We start from the raw sequence: 18,158 nt of genomic DNA, 5'->3' as shown, positions 1-18,158 counted from the left end.
AGGCAAGGTCCCGAAGATACTGGCAGCGTTCCCCCTCTGGACAGCTAAACTAATTCTGTGACCGAGATAGCTGCCAGCTCTTCAGCTTCTTCATAGATTTAAGACTATTTGTAATTATAGAAATAAGGATGTTACAAATAAATTCCCTCAGTTACTAAGTCAGTTTTTGTTAATTCCATGAGTATGAAGTTATGGGTGACAGATAGTATGTAAACGTAAAGTAAAGTATGTTACAAAAATAATTGATACAATATACTTGCAATGAAAATGTTGAGTGGCAGCCAACACGTTATGAACACTGCTACTACGGTCACCATCATCTTCACCATCTGCAATCGAAACATTTCTACAATATCCAAATCTAACCTACACGCAGAGTCGTAATATAGACCCCGTTGGTTTGGATTTTGTATTAGTAATCTGCACTAACTTGCTCCCTTAGTTATCTGACTGAACTCTGAGTGAAACAGTAATTTACTACAAATTCTATTAAGGTTTATATTGTCTTTCTTTACTGTAAATTATAATTAACCAAAAATATGTATTAAAAATGTTAATATTACAACATTATCTCTTTTCGTTTTGAAGAAACTGAATGAGATGGCAATACTCTATACAAATATCAATAATTCATATTAACGATATGTTTTCTGGGACTTTGTCACCCACGGATAGTACAATATACTTTCAATCATTCAATGACAAATTACAAAAGCTAACCTTTCTTTTCGAATGTTGCATTCTTGTGTCTCGTTCGGAGAGCGCCTCGCCGGGAGGTCTGCCGCCCCAAACCACGTGTGCGATGCGAGCGTAAGTGCACACTAGCGCCATCAGCGGTATGAGAAATTGTAGCACCATTAACGCACACGTGTACTGGTGACTCTGATCTGGATTGCTCCATCTCTCAAGACATATGTCTCTGAGAAACAAAAAAACGAAAATATTGATCAGTCACATTCTTACTTTCTTACATAATAAATGGACTCGAGGGCCAAAGCTAGTTAAATTATAAAGTTAAGTAGACAAACCTTCTGGTATTAACAGCATGGTTTTTATATCAAGTTTTTCGGGCATTTTATATTAAAAAAAACAACAAACTAAATTAAATTTACCCTTAATTAGTTTGCAACTAATAAAAACAAAAAATAATAGATCGCGGTAGACAAGTAATCAATACTTAATTAAAATTTACTTACGCTTTACAAATTTGATGCCAATCGGTGGGTCTTTGAATTTCAGACACGATAGGAATCGGTCCAGCGGTAGCGAGAGCTCCGCACCACACGCCTACTACGACCAACTTCGCGCTTGTCTTCCCCAATCGAGGACGTAGAGGTCTTATTATAGCCATATATCTATCTATAGAAATAGCCAATAAAGTATACGCACTAACAAACACGGACACAGCTTGAGAATAATTCACTATTTTACACATTATAGAACCAAATGGCCAGTATCTAAGTATCAACATTGATACAAACGAAAAAGGAACACAAAATAATGTCATTAAAATATCTCCAACAGCTAAGTTAACAATAAAATAGTTTGTGACAGTTTTCATTCGCGGTGAATTTTGCACAACGAAGCAAACAAGTCCGTTCCCTAAAAGTGCCACAACAAAAACTGCGCTGTACATAAAGTATACACATATTTGAAATGTAGTAGAAGATAGAAAGTCTTGGGAGGACGAGCTCGGCGAACATATTGCACTGATATCTGTCCATTTTGTTTTAAAATTTGATACATTGTCAAACGTCTTGCCACTACTCGTCGTGTTTATCGGGAAATCGTCCGGTGACGTACTCGTTTCATTATTTCCGATTAGGATATCGCTTGTTTCAATCATAATTACTTTAAAAGGTTCATTTTTCTATTCACTTACAATTCCTGAAACAAAAAATCGTCATTATTTTTATTGCCTTTCAAAGGCTTTATCTTTTGAAAAGCATAACAAGGCCACACTTAATGCGTAGAAACATTAAATATGTCCTTGGAAACTTTTGTTCGGAAGATGCAATGTACATAAAATAATTAATATGTGTTTGTGAATACATAACACAACAGCTAAATATTTACGAAATAAATTTATACTATTACATATCTACAAAAAATATTAAGACATCGAAGTCTATTTTAAGCAAACAAAGACAATAATTGAATATTCAGATGACCTTTGTCGTTATCGCATGTAGGAGAAATAAATTAAGTTATGGATTCCTAAACAAGAGAATAAAGGACACGGTGGCTATAAATGGATTTGTTTTTGCGAATTCGTTGCTGCTTTCACTAAAGCCTTTGCGAAGAAACAACAAAAACCTTAAAAACAAGTTAAACCGAATTCCTTCGACGGTGTACAAATATGAGATTTAAAAAATTATCGAATCAGTCATCTCATGTACAATTTAATATGAACATATGATTGCTTCAATCATCGTCTGTCAATTCTTCAACGAAAACTTCCGTTCATCTTGTTCTCTAAATAAAATTGTTTTTGTTTATCTACACTAACTCATGCGAAAATCTCAAACTAGTATGTTTTTGTAGAAAATTAGGTTAATATAACATTCTAGAACATTTTCTAGCTAGTAATATCATAGCATTCCGATTTGTAGTTTTTACTCGACGAGCGAATATCATTAAGCGAACATTTTATATCATACTAACTGTCGCCCGCAACTCCGTCCGGGTGGGATAAAAAATAAATAGTTTTATTCTATTCTCTAATCTCAGATCTACTGGATATGCATATCAAGTTTTATAAAAATCTGGTAGAAGTAAGCAAGCGAACAACAAATGTGCTGCCTACGTTTAAGTGACAGAGGAGGAGACGCACAGAAAGAGGTTATTACCCCAACATATGTGTCTGCTCCACCACCAAATCTACTTCCTCTTCCCCTCGCTTCCATATGGAAGATTGGTGGTGGGGAGAGAAAGAGGACTTAAAATGAAGCCTTTGTCACGCTAACAACGAATAAACGCATTTTGTCTGCAGTGCTGCTATTATAAACCTGATACATATTGCGTAAAGGCTGCAAAATATAAAGTGAAAATCAAATGACAAAATTTATTATTTTATTTATAAAATGGAAAAAACATCGACAGCACCAGTTGAAAACAGCCAGTGCTATTTTAATGCACAAAATTCATTACATAATTATTAAAATGTTTTCATACGCTCGATGTTTTGTTTCCCTAATTGGGGCAAAGTCAAACGTTGAATATCGTTCTCTTTATTTGAATTAAAATCACTGCACCTATGTATTTGTTCTCATTAGGTAATTGCTCGTTAGCCAAATTAATATACGTACTTTCTTATTCATGGCTAATACAAACGCAATAAGAGAAAAATATACAGTAGACAAAATCTAAGCGTATTATGATGATTGTATAAGTTTAATAAAACATCTGATTAATATAAGCTAGGTTTTGAATTTTTTTATTAAACTGAATAGCTTGTTAACTATATTTCATTTCTAATACCTCTATCTATACTAGACCGTGATTAGGACAACATCGCGATGAAACATTGTGTCTGTAAAGAAATTTAGTGATATTTGTAGTCAATTAATCCAAACTAGGCCAACGTTGTTGACTAACTAGTCAAATCTAAATAAGGTAAAGCTGAACTCTGATAGTTGGAACGGTCGAGCTGATAAGAGAGCGTCACGTAAATCAGGGAACCAAAAAGTAAAGAAAAAACACTTTTCTGCTTCCACGCTAGAGTCTCGGAAAAACTATAGTATTATGTTCCAGACTTCTTAGTCGTAACAATTTCCAGGGAAAATCTTTTTATCTTCGTAAGCAACACTGCCTTAAGCATTTTCTTACCATTATCGTGTTACCCTTACAACTTTATAACATTTAATGAAGCTCCAATTATATCCTTGTAATAAAAAAAGTTAACAATCTGTTTAACTTTCAAAATATAAAAACAAATAAAGCGACTTTACAATACAGAAAAAATGTTTTATTTTGCAGTCACGGCTATCACTTCGTATAGCAAATTGAAAACGTTGCGCTTCTTTAAAAATAAACAATCTCGGCGTGAGATGAGAAACATTTTTATAAACAATCGGTTTAAGCTATGATTAATGCCAAACTACAACTATCTACACCCTTAATAAATTCCAATATATTACTGACTAGCTGTCGACCGCGATTCCGTCCGCGTGATATTAAATAATTTGCGTAAATTTGCGACATCAATTGTTGTATCTTTCGATTGGGTTGAGTTAGAAGTTTTATTTTTTGGAAAAGGGTCTCGACAGTCAGACGGAAGGACAACAAAGTGATCCTATAAGAGTTCCGTTTTTTCTATGAGGTACGGAACCCTAAAAACCTAATAAGTCTACGTGTTCTTCCAAACTATGTTCTACATTTATGCCAAATTTCATCAAAATTCGTTCAGCTGTTCTGGACCTTCTAACAAACATCCATCTATGTAAACTTTCGCATTTATAATATTAGTAAGATAAAATACTTTTATGGAAATATCAGAATGGCATATTTATGAGACGTTACTTTGTACTTTAATTTCGCGGTTGAATCGAAACGACATAGTTACGTCAACTCTAACTCTTCAGGTTGTTAAATCAAAGTGAATAGAACATGCAATCTCTTTTCGCTTTTATCCTGAAAGAGACCTGACCCTGTCTCTAGAGTAAAACATTTATCAAGTATTTCTTATCGAATAGTCTACGATAAAAGATAATAGATTAGTTCCCAAGATCTATCGTCGTCTGAACTCAGAATGTATCAAGGCGACTCAATAGATAGATTTCAGAACCATATTACTTGTAGGTCTTTTTTACACATAATAAGACCTTAGAGATATAATATTCTATCGTTAGTGACAAAACTATACAATAAGACGAACAACAAAACTCTGTTATATCAAAAGCTTCTAACTTTGACACTTATTCGCATCCCAACAACACAGCACACAAGTAAAAAAAGTCGTTAGCTTTTACAGCCTCCAAATCTCGTATTAACTAAAGCCTAAAAGTGTAGGAATAGTACAAGCGATGTTTACGAGTACTGACGCTCGTTTTAGTTAGTTAAGGAATGAGATTTATTAAGATAATTTTGGTTGTGTAATTATTTTCTGTAACCGTGTTATAACTGTATCCTTAGTCGTGCTATTATGAAAAGATATTTGTTATTCTGAACACTATCGATTATGGTCAAGCGAAAGTCCACAGGACCACCATAATTTATTCGCTTCTAAAAGTTAATTTTAACACGAGTTTCTCTCTTATAGAGGTTGTCTATCAGCACCGGACTCTTGTTTGCCGAGGTTTCTCGGTTATCCAGATTCGACTGTACATAAACGTGAAGATTAAACAAGGTCAGTGCTTTTTGCCAGAGTAGTAGGAGCATAAATTTTTTCGCAGTTATTTATGTACGTTTGCTTTGAGTTGTGCGTACAGTCAAGGACATTTTTTTCCTACCCTTAAGAGTAAACTCGTTCGACGCTAACAATTCAATTAAGTCGACAACTTGTCAGTAAAGTCCACACGTGCTAAATTATAGCTCTTATGGTGACAGTTTGGTGAGCGTTATTCGATCTTAAGTGGGTAGTGAATTTAATTCTTTGACTCTACGCATATCTGTTTCGTTGTGACCTCCTTCAGTCTGTTACTTGACCGATTTTGAACAGAGAAATGTGATTCGATTCGTATTTTTCCCGAGTGTTGTTGAGAGCTTGAAGGTCCAATTGATTTTTTAATTTGATTACTTCTTCCCTAAAGTAAAACATTGGATATACTTAAGTGATATTTCACTTTAAAAATAAACTTTTTAAAAAGAAAAAAATTTAAGGAGTATAGTAAAAAATCTATACTCAATGTGTTATTTGTAACTAAATACATTTTGTATGTAGAAATTTTATAAACTAATTTTATAATATAAATATTGAAAAGGTTTGAATAAGTTTTAACGAGTTTTTACTATTTCATGTAATATTTACGTTGCTAAGTTATTATAATACTTATTTAGTATTTGTATCATAAACGTTCTGAATATTAACATAAATATAAATAACAATTTAAATTATTAAGACTTTACTTTATACCTATTTTATTCAAAGGTAGAGAACAAAATATGTTCCAAAAATGTTTTTTCTTTACCTCTTTTGATTTTTTTGGTGGGAAAAATTTAAAGATTATTTTTATTTATTCACTAAATTAAGTAGCCTAAATATTGTTATCATTAAATTCATTTTATGAATACAAAATTAATTAATTCGACAGCAAAAAAGTCATCCATACGGTATTTTGTAGATCGTAATGGCATGTTCGTCGAGGTATGGCTCGCACTCATCGTAAAGTTGGAAATTTATAGCATAAACATGAACGTAATTATTCACCAATTCGGGCCGTTCTAATTGTAAGCCCGCCCCTGTCGTTAGTCGAGTCAGTTTATTCTTTTATACATATAGATTACAACCATACACTCTTAAAACCATAAATGCATATAATTGGAAAGGTAAAAACTTTATTCCCCTTTTTAAAGAAAATTCCGTGAATGGATGAACGATAAAATCGAATCAAAGTTAATAGTACGGGAGGTAGCAACGTTTTAAAAAAAGAATTTCATGTCAGCTGATTTTATGATATGTCGTCCTTCTTGCTCTTTCGGATAAAATCTAGGCAGTCTGGCAGGCGGTAGTGGTTGCGTTCATTACTGCGCATCCTATCTTTCCACGACCTTATAATGTATTTCAAAATCATTTTAAGTCGCGTAATTTTATAATTTTTGTTTTTAAATAAGTCTACCTGATATATCAAAGAAGACATATGACAAAAAGAACGACATATCACAAAATCAGCTGACCTGAAATTCATTCTCGAAAACGTCGCTACCGGCTATACTAAAATGCGGAGAAAAATCTTATATATTAAAATTCTCGTATCACAATGTTAGTTATCGTACCCCTCCGAAATGGTTTGACCGATTTGTATAAAATTTTGTATGCATTCAGTAGGTCTGAGAATCTACTATCTATTTTTTAATCTCGCGCGGACAGAGTCGCGGGCAACAGCAATATAAATAATAAATTAAAAAAAGCTGTGATATAACTTCTGATTAAATTTCGACAAAAGACTATTAATAATAACACTACCATAATAACGTTTGTCTGAATTAAAAAAATATATTATCGTTAACAAAATATACTTTTTAAATTTTTAACAATTTATTCTATTCTAATTCACATAGCAACAAAAATAATGTTTATTTGTTTAAACCACTTGTATCAAATCTATTTATAAACATCAGAAGACGAAGTAAGAATGGTAACCACTTTGACTCACTCACTAGAAACCCGGATAAGCTTTGGCTTTGCTCGAAAAAAAATATAAACGAACAGGTATAAAAAGCGACATCCTTTGACTTTGTAAACTGGCACTTATTGGAAATATGAGGCAATTATCGTGGTAAAAACTACCCTATGTTGTTAGCAGATTTTTTGTGAATTTACTAATATTTCTTTTACCATTCCAACTAAGCTGCATGCTTGTGCTAGGATATGGTTTACGACAATAGTCGAATGGCGGGATTCGAACCCCCGACTTCGTGATCGGAAATCAACAAATGTGTAATTTAAAACAAAATTGTCGTGTCTGTTATGACAAAATATTTTTTTACAAATGTTTGGTCGAACAAAACACCCTGTATTTTCAGGTGCATTGACACGTGCTTCGTATACTCTCGTAGCGCTAGTATGAGAGGATGTCTCTGGAAGAATCGTTTACAAACTTAAATTTAAGAACCAACATCATTTAAACTTTGCTTAATTTGTCATAACTCTATTTTATATTAATTAATAATTAGATAAAGTTTGAATTTCTACACATTAATTTTCCAATTTCGTCCCTCTTAATCAGCTCACTATACGTCCCCACTAAGAGGCTCGGAGCCTACCCAAAGTCACGGGTGACTAGACCATAATCAACCACATTGGCCCAGTGCAGGTTGGCTGACTTCACACATGTCATTGAATTTCTTCACAGATATGTGCAGGTTGCATCACGATGTTTTCCTTCACCGTAAGAACGTCGTATAAATGTACATATGTAAATCGGAAATCGAAAAACACATTGGTACATGGCCGGATTCAAACCCAGGATCTGCAGATTGCAAGTCAAGTGCTTGACGCCTGAGTCACCGACAATCTATCGTCCTTATTACTACGGAATAGAATCAGAAATCTATTGAATATGATTTTAAGTTACACTAACCTCTAACCGTATATGTTATTCATGTTTGAAGGTATGTCATATTTTAGTGTCATATGTCATCATTCTAATATCATACCTTCTTACTTGTGGAAAGTCGGTACAGTTTGTACTCAACCATACAACTCTACTGCCATATCTGAATTTACTTTACGCTTACGTAAATCCTCTTCCACATCAAAGCCATCAAAGCACAGGACCAATCATCGGTGCGATCTTTGAGTGAGGCTTATGCCTAGCAATGGTCGTCATATGGCTGAGACGAACAAGCCATATCCGTCGGTCTTAATCCCCCTTTGTACCTTCAGTGATCTCATTACCTTCTTTTATAGCTGAAGTATAAAGTAAGATTGAATGTGGATGGTTACAAAGGTACAAAAAGTATAGAATGACTGTGTGAAAGAGGATATGCGTTGGAAGGATTTTCGGATATGACGGCTGATAGAGATGTATAGAGGAGTAGTTCCTACTGTGCCGACCTTCAATAGGGATAAAGGCGGGTTGATGATGATGATAAAGTCTGAAGGAACCCTCTTAGCTGTTATAAGAAATAAAAGGAAATATCCGCTACGTATTGCAAGAACTCAGTCCATTTCTACTTTTGGATTGTGAAAAGTTTAGTTCGCAAGTACAACTGGTTAACTGTTGAATTTCTCTGCACTGAGAATATTATACAAATTGCTGTCTCTGTTTCGCCAAAAATAAATGGCATTAGAGTTCAAGGAGTATAAACTATTCTCTCTTGAAGTATCTATATAATAAAAGTTGGAGTGTCTGTACGTAATATAAAAAAAAATTATACTTAGTACTATAATTATATTTTTATCTCTGTCTGTCTGCCTGTCCGCCTTTATTCAAAGTAATCTCGAGAAGAGTTGTGTCAATTTTAACGGCACTTTCACAGGTAGGTAGCTGATGAGTGCGGTCTATACACGACTTTATTCTACGCTGCCACGCTGACGGAGTTGCGGACAATCGCTAGTACAAAAATAAAAGTATTAAAATATGCATTGCATGAACACAGTGACCGATTACAAATAGAATTCTTCTAACGGACTTGAACACGTGCGAGATATTTTTTGTTTTGTTCAATGTCGTATACTTTTTTTTTAAACTGATGTTTGTTTGAAGACATGTCAATTGATAAAACGTAATATTTAGGATACACAGAAATAGAACGTCATTGTTGTTAAACAGGGTGATATAAAGTGTTGTATTATTCAAATCAGTTGTTTGGAAGCGCGCCGTTTGACTAAGTAATGTTTTCATTGTTAAATACAGAAAGTTGGAAAGATCGTTAGTTTCTGCAGACAGCAGCAAGGAACTAGGATTATTTATGAATGAGCCAACTCAACAAGAATTGAATCGTGACTATACTCTAAATAAGTTTTTTCATGAATGTTATATTCAATTAGCTTTTGCCCGCGACTCTATCCGCGCGAAAGACAAAATCGGTAAATAGCTTATGTGTTCTTTCAGTTTATATATTATATTATTCAACATTTGTGTCAAATTTCATCGAGATCCGTTGAGCATTTCCGGACATACCTTCTTACATACATTCATCCATCTAAACTTTCGCATTTATAATATTAATAAGATGTAAAAAAATATTATGACACCTACATTTCATCGTATCATTAAAACAATGCAAAAATGTAGGAATATCTGAGTTACTATTAGTGCCTTTAAAATGGAATCTTCTTGTTCCAATCTCAAGTCACAATATTTAAAACATAAACAATTGCACATTTTATACTAAGTGCAAAATGTTTTCGATAAAACAGAACAAGCATCATATGTTTATATTATACACCACTTTACTTTATTACACACTAGCTATCACCCGCGACTCCGCCCGCGCGGAATTAAAAGACCGCGTATTGTAGCCTATGTATTCTTCCAGGTATGTTCTACATCTATGCCAAATTTCAGCGAGATCCGTTCAGCCGTTTTGGAGATACCTTCAAACAAATATCCATCCGTCTAAACATTCGCATTTAAAATATTAGTAAAAAGTAATATTATTTGCAAAATCATAATGTTTGGTATGTACGGAATTTAATGTTCTCTATTTAGATAATTTAGGCGTTCAATTGATATGATATATAGATAAGTATGCACTCCAGCTTGACGCGAACCGTATGGAAAACCGTGTAAATCAAGATAACCGTTTGTATTCTTATTTTTAAGTCTGTACGTAGCTCATTTTACGGCTCTTTGAATGAACGCGATATACTATTTTTACATCGCGAACGAGCAGCCGATTTAAAATAGTTATCTCGTTGTATATCATTATAATTGCTATTTAAAAATATCAAAGTAATTTATGTTATACTTGAGAAAAATATAAATAAAAACCAATATAACAACACACATAAAATTTGATAGTTCAAAGAGATTTTATTTTAGCATCGCTTCCGTAATTTCATTTTGCACTTCATACATCGTCTTGCACATCGAAAATTTGTTTTAATATTTTATAAGATTATAGCTTTAAACCTGTAAATATATAAAACAAGTTTATGAAAAATCACAGATTTTTCTCATCGGACACATTGATTCTATGCATTCGATCGGCCGAACGGCCCAAAAGGAAACCTCTAAGATTATCTTATAATTTATGTAAAGTTATCTTATCACAATGTTAGTTACAATACTCCTTTGAAACGGCTTGGCTGATTTTTATTAGATTTGATAAGGATATTCAGTAACTCTGAGAATCGAATCTAAGGCTACTATCTATTTTTTAATCCCGTGCGGACGAAATCGAAACGACAGCTAGTATTTCTCTAAATTATTAATAATAACAAAAATATTTAAATATAAAATCTAACTTTATTTTCTTTAAATATTTGGATTAGCGTAATATTTAACAACCGTTTAAGCGTTAATTTGACAACAATTTATTAACGTAAAGATTAATTGAAATCATCTAAGCTTCCTCAAAGCGGATTAACTTAAGTGGATATTTGATCTGTGCTTTAATGGAACTTCCACGTACCAAAGCTGCGTTAAGCTTATTCAGATAAAACGTACTTGAATCAATTACCGAATTTAACCTTCGCCCTAATAGGCAAATTGGCACAACTGATTGATTAGTTTGGTTTACTCAAATTACCCAAAATGGTTTAGTATTACGTTAATACTATTAACAAATACATCTAAATTAATTAATTTATATTATTATAAACCTAACTGAACCCATCGTGTATATAGACAAAGGATAAATGATGTTAAAATACTAAATAATTAAGAAATAAAATTCATTTCATTGTGCAAACGAACAGTTGGATTAATGATGAAAGAGATTATAATTTTATTTTTTAGATTTTCTATTTACGTTACGTTTAGATTTTCTATAATCTAAAGAAGTTTAACCACAATCAGTTTAATGGTTTAGAAATGCATAAGTAATAAAGATCCAGTTTTATACAAATATATGAACTTAACAGTGGTAGAGCCCGCTTTTACATCTTCGCACGAATTAGCCCGGCTCGCCCGGTGAAATACCACGACCACACAGAAGACAGGCGTCAAGTGGAAGCAATTCCGCGTTTCGTCTGATGAGTGTGCGTCCCGGAAGCCTAATTTAGTCCTCTTTCCCTTCCCATCCTTTTTCTTATAAGGAAAGGATGAGAACTTGAAGTGGTTTTTCCGGATGAGAGGATACATGGAGAGGGAAAATATTTTTATTCTGTGCATCCTCTCCTCCGTCGATTAAAGGTAGGCAACGCATATGCAATTGCGTATGTCTATGGCCTACGGTCACTTCGCTATTTCAGCGATTTCATGTTGCCCCTCTCTCGTTTGCCATCTTACGATTTTAGAAAAACATATAAATTTTTAAAATAACAATACGTTTAAAATATCTAATAAAATATTATTATCGTATTATCGATATATATATCGATTTTGTCCCATCATGACTCTTCACACTTTGGTCGTAATTAAAAAGCGACCAGCATTTTCTTTCAAGTTTTTTTTATATAAAATAAAAGGAGACCTAAATTACGTCATTCCATTAAATTATTAGTATGAAAAATCTACAAACTAATTTAAAATCACCAAGTTCATTTCAGAGTGCGATTGTAACAGGTTTTTACTTAATTTTCTTTTCTTCCCTTCAAATAAACATAAATATCCCTCACATATCCACGAACCGACTAGGCAAAGGACAAAAAATTGGTATACATGCCAGGGTTCTAAAAACGTGACGTTTTTACCACGACACAATGAAAGATTAATTCTCATTGTCAGTACAAACGTATACCGGGGTAATATAATAAAGATCACAGAACGCCACAAACACCCTGTATAAACAAACTAAACCACTGAACAGACAGATATACAGGTTACAGCTTTCATTTAGAGACGGACGTAAGCATTGAGTAGCTATTGAGATAATAAATGTATTATAACATTGAAAATTATGTTATAAAAATACTTGAAATTATATAAAATACAATAAGTAATAGTAATAATTATATTAAATATTTTTTTAGTGTTTTAATTAAATTACATTTTAATAAACTACTATTAAAAATTAAATTTAACCAATTTTAATCTACACTAATTTACATTTATTTTTTTAGGCGTTAAATACGTATCTAAAATTATTTGTAAAAAAAATCTCTTTTGCTTTAATGATTATTATATTTAGGTTAAATTAAAATTAAACAATATAAAAAATGCGTAATATTAATTTAAAAAACCTTTTTGAAGATAAAACAAGTGACAACTAAATATTTTCGAATAATACATGAAAACAACTTACCGATTTTATTATTTTTACGATCACTTTCAAACTATTTTATTTCCTTTCTAAACACTGAACTAACACAAATTACTAAGCTAATTTTATAGGTTATAAATTAATATCACTTAGTAAATGTTAATTAATTTTAAACTACGTAACTTTCTTCAGATATCATCCGCAGTTAAACCGCTTGGAATTGTACGTGCGGCCTGTACGCGGCTTGCTTCAATCTGCCGCCCACAACGTAAGCGAGACAGTGCGCAATGTTGGGCGGGAAATTACACATATGTAGTCAATCTTTTCCGACTTTTAAAATGTTTTAACAATATCAATCGTTTTCAATAACATTAGGTACTTCGGAAAAGATCGTAGTCAGATTCTACTAGCAATATAGTCGAGTTATAATATGACCCAAGTAGGATTGGTGACAGGCAGGCGGCCAGGTGTAAAAATTAATCATTAAGACTCGGAATGTCAAAATTAGAAACCTGGTGCGCCAACCCTACGTAAGTGGGATGATGATGATGATATCTTATATATTTTATTTATTCAGCATGTTACATTGAAAATCAAAGGTTGACAATTCGTCCACTATCCAAACATACAGGCTATAAACGAGTACAAGCACCAATAGCCTAATGGTTAAGGATACGGATTTTTGATCACAGGGTCGGGGGTTCAAATCCCGTTATTCGAATATTGTCATAGCAAGACAAGCATAGAGCTTAATTGGAATGATACAAGAAATATTACTTAAATCTGCTCATATTTTTAAAAAGAGAAAAAAGAGTACGTATTTAGTTTTTTTTTATTCTCTTATTTGTACAACGCAAACGAATTTGCAGCTGCCAGCCAGTTTTATACATAGGTGAAACAGAAATCAAATATGCACAGTACTTCCAAAGGTGAATCATTTCACTATATAAATACATAGCTTATGTCAACTACCAACTTTCGTTTAGATACTACGAGATTTAAAAGGCCATAAAAGCGTTCCTTCTTCGCAAGGCGGCTGGCAAGAGCTGGATTAGAGTGTCGGTGGATCGTGCTCAATGGCGTGCCATGGTAGAGTCCTTCAGTGGACAAATATAGGCTGATGATGATGATGAAAAGCGTTCCACTATGTCTTTCAAAATGAGTATGCAAGGTTCATCGTAATTTGACGCGGTAGCCTTTTCGATATTACCTTACCCGACCATCACATCACGAGGTTAATTTTATACAAACTTTGTTTTACAGTCAAGGAATTTAATTCGTTACCCATCAAGGACCGAACATTGTACAGAAAACTCACCATAAGAACTTTAATTTAACTGTATTTTGCTATTAGCTTTAGAGCTATTCGTATTGTAAGTGTTTGTTGTCGTTTCACCGATGGGTAGGAAATTAACGTTCTCGACTGTATAGCTTTTTAAGCGTTGAGAGGTTAACTGGTGACCTAGAAACGCCTGTCTTGTGTACCAAAGGTTAAAAGTAATTTACATTATTAGAGCGATAATGTGATATCCCGCCCAACTCGCTGTGTATTTTCATTTACGCAACATATGTACATACCGTAATAGACAACTTAATCTCTCTGTGGTAGATAATAACGTTATTCGTTTATTCCATACTAGCTGCAACCCGCGACTCTGTCCGCGCGGAATTAAAAAAAACTTTATAAGTAGTATATGTTCTTAATCTATGCCATATTACAGCAAGATCTGTCCTGCCGTTCCGGAGAAACCTTCAAACAAACATCTATCCATCCATCCATCAAATCATTCACATTTATAATAGTACGATTTGAAAATCGATTCGAATCGTCTGTCTTTAACCAAGAAGGTTAGAAAATATTTAAGAACCTACTTTCACAAAAGTACGTAAAACGACGGAAAAGTGTTAAAAATAAATCTTATTTCGATTTTCTATAGCAAGTTGTATAACTGTTAGATTGGTGAATTCAAAAATAGTATAATAATAAAACCCGATCTGTCATCACTATAAATACTATTTCCATATTATTTGAATTCACAATACAATGAGTTCGTCTATACAAATCATTGTGGTAATAATAGATTCAGAATTCTGACGTAGTGAATGATTTAAGAGCAGTCTATCAATATGATGTATCGACATAGCTATTGCATTTGAAATCAATTTTATTATGTTTTTTATATAAATCCTAAGCCTATAAAGTTATATATAGAAAACATATATTCTTTTTATATGTTTAACATTAAAGGGGTGGCAAAATATATTAAAGATACAAGACTTTCGTCTATAACATACGTAATGTTACGAAAAACTAGTTGTACATAGAAATTTCAATTAAAAAAGAGTTAACATTTTATCTTATAAATATAATATTATAAATGCGAATGTTTAGATGGATGTTTGTTTGAAGGTATCTCCAGAACGGCTGCATGGATCTCGGTGAAATTTGGCATACATGTAAAACATTGTCTGGAAGAACACACAGGCTACCTATTAAGTTTTTTTTTAATTTCACGCGGACGTAATCGCGGGCGACAGCTAGCATTCCTATAAGGGCAAGTATTACATAATTTCAAAGCATGGCAGTAAATTATGTCAAATGTATTTATTTAGTGAAACTCGTGCCGACTTCACTTGATCAAGAATAATGATATTTCACGCCATTTTTTTGCAAAGTCATTTAAAATGATAACCTAAGCCAATATTTGTTAAAGTTATCTTTTTCTTCCCAATATTGGGTACGGTAAGTTACATTCATTTAACTACTTACAAAAATGTATTACAAACTAGCTGTAGCCCGCGACTCCGTCAGCGCGGAATTAAAAAATAAGTAGGGTATTTGCTCTTTCAGACTATGTTCTACATCTATGCCAAATGTCAGCGAGATCCATGCAGCCGTTCCGGAGATACCTTCAAACAAACATCCATCCGTCCATCTAAACATTCGCATTTATAATAATAGTAAAATAGTAAGAAGTAAGATATAAAACTTTCTAAAATATCACTTATTTTCTCATACATTATCGGTAAACCATGATTTCTTTTTCATTTCTTTATATCAATAAACTTAAAGTGTTTTTTTTAAAACAGAAAAATAATGCTCTAACGCCATTTGTTATAGTTTAGATTTATAACTGTTAAAATGGCAACTAGCCAAAAACATCTTTTTATGGTTACTTTTGTGACAGACACTAAATTGTACAAGTAACTAGACATTAAATTGTGCAAAGCTTTTGACTATTCTATTATTTATTCAAGTTTGTTATTGTCGCAAATTTCTTTCACTATTTATTACTTGTACTAAAGTAAATATATAATTTTTTACGACGTCTCACATCTCTCTGTTTTAAATACCTCATCCTTTTTTCCTTCAACGGATTTAAACGTTATAGAAAATATTAAATTATTCAAACTTTCGTTTGACATTATCACAATGTTATATAAAAACGGCTAAACACGATGTTCATACTGGTGAGTAGGATTGGTATTACTTCACAGACGCAGCCCGTCGCTCACTCATAGAGTGAAATTAGTCGGTACCGCCACCGGACGAATAAACGTAAGTGTTTAGCCGTTTTTATATCAGTGATAGAAAATAACCTAAAGTACTATTTATCGTATAAAGTACTGTTTAACGTGATTATCTACGCCTACGCCATTTACAACTTACTACGCATTTACAGTATAACTGTAATTTATAATTTACAATAGAATTAAAAAAATATAATTTATAATTAACATATTAATATTTTATTTAGTGATAAAAATTATAGCATCATATTTTAATATATAAAAATCAAATCGTATTATAATTGACCCGTAAAATAAATTTGAGTAAATGTTAACAGCTAAATTTTCATATTTATGTTGTAGTTGTAAAATATAAAAATAGCAATAACAAAGTTTTATGATTTTTATCAGAGTAATATTGCATTGACTATGTATAGAGTTAAGTGTTTTATGATTATTACACAAGTCTGCTATTTCACAGTCGCGACAGTACCAGTGGGAATCGCTCATGAAAATAGCACGACTTGTCGGGACAGTGTAACAAGAGGTTAAGTAGGGGTACAAGGCAACCATTTATATTGTATTCATATTGCTATTTTTTTCAATATGATACCCATGCATGACGACATTGATAACGACGACATATTCAAAGGCGGAGGATTAGGCCGGCCCTCACACCAGCACCTGCTTACGGCGTAGTCTAGGACTCCCTCCGTAGGAAATTCATACTCGTATATATGTGTGAAGTCAACCCACCCGCACTGTGCCAGCGTGGTTGACTATGGCCTAGACATCCCTAACTTAGTGTAGGCTCCTCGCCTCAGTGGGGACGTATAGTGAGCTGTGATGAATTGCTAATTAGGTCGCATTTTTAAAGGTAGGCAACGCATATGCATTTGCGTATGTCTATGGGCAACGGTCACTTCGCTATTTCACCGATTTCAGGTAGCCGCTCGCTCGTTTGCCACTTTATGATAAAAAAAAAAATACAAGTCAGTTATTTACAATTCGGCTTCAGACCAGGGCTGTCTACTGAGAGTGCCATCATGTGCCTCAAGCAGACTGTCCAATACTACAATGCACGGAAAACGCCTGTTTATGCATGCTACCTTGACTTGTCGAAGGCATTTGACCTTGTAGCATATGATGTCCTTTGGAGTAAAATGAGAACCGAAACAAATCTATCTGATGATGTAACGTTACTTTTTAAGTTCTGGTATAATAAACAAAAGAATCAAGTGCGATGGGCAGGTGCTTTCTCAGAAGGGTATAGATTGGAGTGTGGCGTGCGGCAAGGTGGCTTGACTTTACCCACGCTCTTCAATATATACATGAATAGGCTACTCGATGAGCTCAGTAGTACCGGAATCGGCTGTCATATAGACGGAGTTTGTATTAATAATATTAGTTACGCTGATGACATGGTACTGCTGAGCTCATCGATTGGGGCTTTAAAACGTCTAGTTAAAATCTGTGAATCCTATGCGGTGTCCCACGGACTTAAATATAATGCATTGAAAAGCGAATTTATGATATTTTGTCCGGATCGCAAGCGCTACGAAAATGTTCCAAACATTTTGCTCTGTGGAACACCATTAAAAAAGGTGGACAAATTTAAGTATTTGGGTCATTGGATCACTGAGGATATGAAAGATAATTTGGATATTGAAAGAGAA

At 33.3% G+C, this 18,158-nt stretch overlaps 1 protein-coding gene across 1 annotated transcript in view; it reads right to left on the bottom strand.

Moving 5' to 3' along the window:
* LOC106115968 (neuropeptide Y receptor-like) overlaps positions 1–18,158 on the bottom strand; it is a 47,885-nt gene that overhangs the window by 2,525 nt on the left and 27,202 nt on the right. The window contains exons 2-4 of the mRNA XM_013309656.1: positions 1,197–1,887; positions 721–919; positions 261–329 (exon numbers count right to left, since the gene is read on the bottom strand). Of these exons, the coding sequence (XP_013165110.1) occupies positions 261–329; positions 721–919; positions 1,197–1,846 (918 nt within the window). The 5' untranslated portion in view covers positions 1,847–1,887. The remainder of the gene's footprint in view (positions 1–260; positions 330–720; positions 920–1,196; positions 1,888–18,158) is intronic.

The sequence above is a fragment of the Papilio xuthus genome, unplaced genomic scaffold, assembly GCF_000836235.2.
Source record: "Papilio xuthus unplaced genomic scaffold, Pxut_1.1 DF827777.1, whole genome shotgun sequence".
NCBI lineage: Eukaryota > Metazoa > Arthropoda > Insecta > Lepidoptera > Papilionidae > Papilio > Papilio xuthus.
Note: the sequence above shows the minus strand (reverse complement) of the source record. Positions and strands in the feature narration are given on the sequence as shown.